The following is a 2992-nucleotide window of genomic DNA, read 5'->3' on the forward strand; positions in this document are numbered from 1 at the left end:
AAGTCGATTACTAATGATAACCCATGTAACTGTGTTGACCCAATTCCATTTCAATCAGTCGGAATATGTGATGTAAAACCAAGTTAGTAGGGTGATTTTTAGTTTGACTTTTCTGATTAGAATTGACCTTTGTAATTCCTAGTTAGTGTAGTGACCACTACTAGTGTAGTTAGTGAGGCCGTGGGTGTGGGGATGTGCAGAAATGTGATCACAATTTCTCTGAAATGCTCTAGTTTGTAACTCTTTTATGCTCTATCAGAGGTATTCTGAATCATTTGCTTCTGTTTTTTAACGAATTGCAGAGCTAAGATACACTACTCATGCCTCCCAAGTCCCGACCCACCCAGTTTGCCACCTCTGGTCAACATCTAGTTCATATAATCAGAGTCTTGTGGTTGTAGGTTCAATATTGCGAATCTTCAACTCTATACTGCTGGTACCCAATTTCACTCTTTCATGTTGATCAAAAGTAAAAAAGATCAGGTTACATATTTTTTTAGATTGGGAGTCAATACTTATAAAACGTCAAAACTCTTGTAGAAGAAGTAAGCATACTCTTTTGATTTCAATCATTTCCAGACTGGGACTCTGGGAGAAATCACAATACCTAAATAACCTAATTTCATATAACTGTAGGCTCCGACTCAGTATTCGTACAGTTCCATGGATAGAACCAAAACTATCTAGTTTCTTATAGTTCATCCAACACGAATGCATTACGACTTCATTAACATATAACTTTAAAAGAGAAAATGTAATACTTGAATATTGCTTTCAAATAATGTAAAACTTTGTATCTGTCATACGGGGATCGCTAATCTAGCATACAAAATAACCGAAAATGTTTCAGTTGGAATTCCGTTCCCACATAGCATATATATTAAGTTCATTTCAAATCTTTACAATTCTCAATTTCTCACAATAAAAAATGTCCGAACAATCAAGATATAAAGTACATGGGGTTTGAAAGCTTAAATGATCTCAATGAGACTGCTGAATCTAATAAGTCACTCCACTGATCACCTGAATTTCCAATAATTCGAAACCCCTCTTCCATGATCTCTTTTCTCTTTTCCGACTTAAATGCTTCTGCAGTCTTTCCATGGTCTTCAGCACCTCTGTAAAAGTTCAAGCATGATTAGTACAGAAGAATGAAAGAACTTGGATAGTATAATACTTTTTGTTACTAAAGCCTTAAATTTTACCTCAAAATGAGTCTGTCCCAATTCTCAAATCCCGCCTTCATCAAATTATTTACGGTAATACTCCTCTTGCTCTCAGTGCGTCCTGTCAACAAGAGAATCTTAAACCCGAGCTTTGAGACCTCCTCATACAGCTTCAAGCTAGGTTCAATCGTCAGTGCCATTCCCTCAAGGACCCATATGTCAAATTGATTACTGTCAAAAATCTCTGACCTGTGACATCAACAAATGACATCATTTTTATAAGATCATGATCTTGCAGTCTAGTTTTCAATTGCCTTAACTGGGATTGGTTTGTAGCAGAAATCATCCGCATACACTATTTATCCATGGATTATCATACTTAGATGCAGAAATTTGATAACTTTGTAAGTAAATGGGTCGTTAAACGGGTAAGACTAACAAAACTAGCTAATATGGAATCAGGTGAAATGGGTCAAAGTTTGCCAAATCGTACTAAACAACCTAAAAATTTTAGCTGGTCAACCCAACCCAAATTCAATCTTATAATTCAACAGAATCAAAAACCTAATTTCATATTATATAATCCTATGCTTAGATAAGTTAGATTATATGCTAAGTGCATAAAGAAAACAACAACAGGACATATCATACTAATTCGACCAAAAAAAAAGTAGTACAAAATCAAAACCCAAAAAACCCCAATATATGATCAATTAAAACCCCCACATTCTAAATGAAATTCACAAACCACAATTTATGAGTAATACTTACCCATAACCATGTTGTGCATAATAAGGCAAATTCGACAGCAAAGTTTCATCGATATCGAATATCCAAGCATCCATTCCATCACCATTCAACTCAAAACTCTTGGCAAACTCCAAAGCTTCCTTGGACACAGTTTCAAGATCAATCTCATATCTTTTAGACAACATATATTCCTTAACATACTCAACACATTCTTCCGGGACCGTTTTCCATGGACTTAGATTATTCGCCTCGGCTGCGATTCTCCAGCTGCTACAACGTAACCAAACTTCTTGCTTGTGTTCCAAGATTCTTGGAACTTGTTCTATGTCTATATGTTCTTGACAACATGCCCATGAAATGAGACACGTGAATATAATAAAAGTGTTGATGAAATTCATGTCAATGAAATAAAACTTGTATTGGCTTTTAGAAATTTATGAACAAAATTTGAAGGATAGATGGATTAGTTGTTAAGGCAAATATATTCTTTTCTTTGTTTCAAACAGTGAAAGACTTTTTGGTAAAGAGAATGAATGGGCGTGCTAAACGCATATACCATTTATTTATTTTTTTATGTATGCGTGTTTTTATTAATAATAATATTAACTAAATAGTCTAATAATCCTTTTAAAACATTAAGAAGTTGACATGTGATTAATTTTCTTTCCTAATCTTATCCCTAATTATTTTTTCACATGTCATTATAGTTAAGAGGATTATTACAATTATATTAGGTTCATAGTTTTTTATTTTTGAACTTTAGATCCTTATCGTTGATCGAGACTTTTATAGTATTGCTTAACAATGTTAACTATAACAAATGTCTTCACCGAATCTATATTGTTTAATGTATGTCGGTTGTAACTTGTAAGGTCAACTTGAACGGCCTAAACATATGAATTGTTGTGAACCAAAGTTTACGCAATCAATTTTGATTATATGGTAATGTTAGTTTTGACCTCGTGTAAACACAAACAAATAGTAACATTTTATATTATTAACCATTACTTATAAATTTTTTTAACGTTCGTATCACGGGATGGCTAGCCGTTACATCCATACGGGCAGGCAGTCAC

The 2992-nt window shown here is 33.8% G+C and overlaps 1 protein-coding gene across 1 annotated transcript; it reads right to left on the reverse strand.

Annotated features, from left to right (window-relative positions):
* Positions 1-832: 832 nt before the first annotated feature.
* On the reverse strand, positions 833-2434 carry LOC122589171 (acid phosphatase 1-like). The gene is made up of 3 exons (XM_043761423.1): positions 1938-2434; positions 1206-1415; positions 833-1118 (listed from the first exon to the last, which is right to left on the reverse strand). Exons 1-3 carry the CDS (start codon positions 2312-2314, stop codon positions 941-943), a joined length of 765 nt encoding a protein of 254 aa, XP_043617358.1. The 5' UTR covers positions 2315-2434; the 3' UTR covers positions 833-940.
* Positions 2435-2992: the final 558 nt, after the last annotated feature.

The sequence above is a fragment of the Erigeron canadensis genome, chromosome 2 (assembly GCF_010389155.1).
Source record: "Erigeron canadensis isolate Cc75 chromosome 2, C_canadensis_v1, whole genome shotgun sequence".
In the NCBI taxonomy this organism is placed as follows: Eukaryota; Viridiplantae; Streptophyta; class Magnoliopsida; order Asterales; family Asteraceae; genus Erigeron; species Erigeron canadensis.

Bases quoted from the DNA above. Each gene is read 5' to 3' on its own strand.
- LOC122589171 (XM_043761423.1), bottom strand. From the start codon at position 2,314: ATGAATTTCATCAACACTTTTATTATATTCACGTGTCTCATTTCATGG. The intron at 1,416-1,937 runs GTAAGTATTACT...TTGATGTCACAG, and splicing joins TATGCACAACATGGTTATGG to GTCAGAGATTTTTGACAGTA. The intron at 1,119-1,205 runs GTAAAATTTAAG...GAACTTTTACAG, and splicing joins TGGGACAGACTCATTTTGAG to AGGTGCTGAAGACCATGGAA.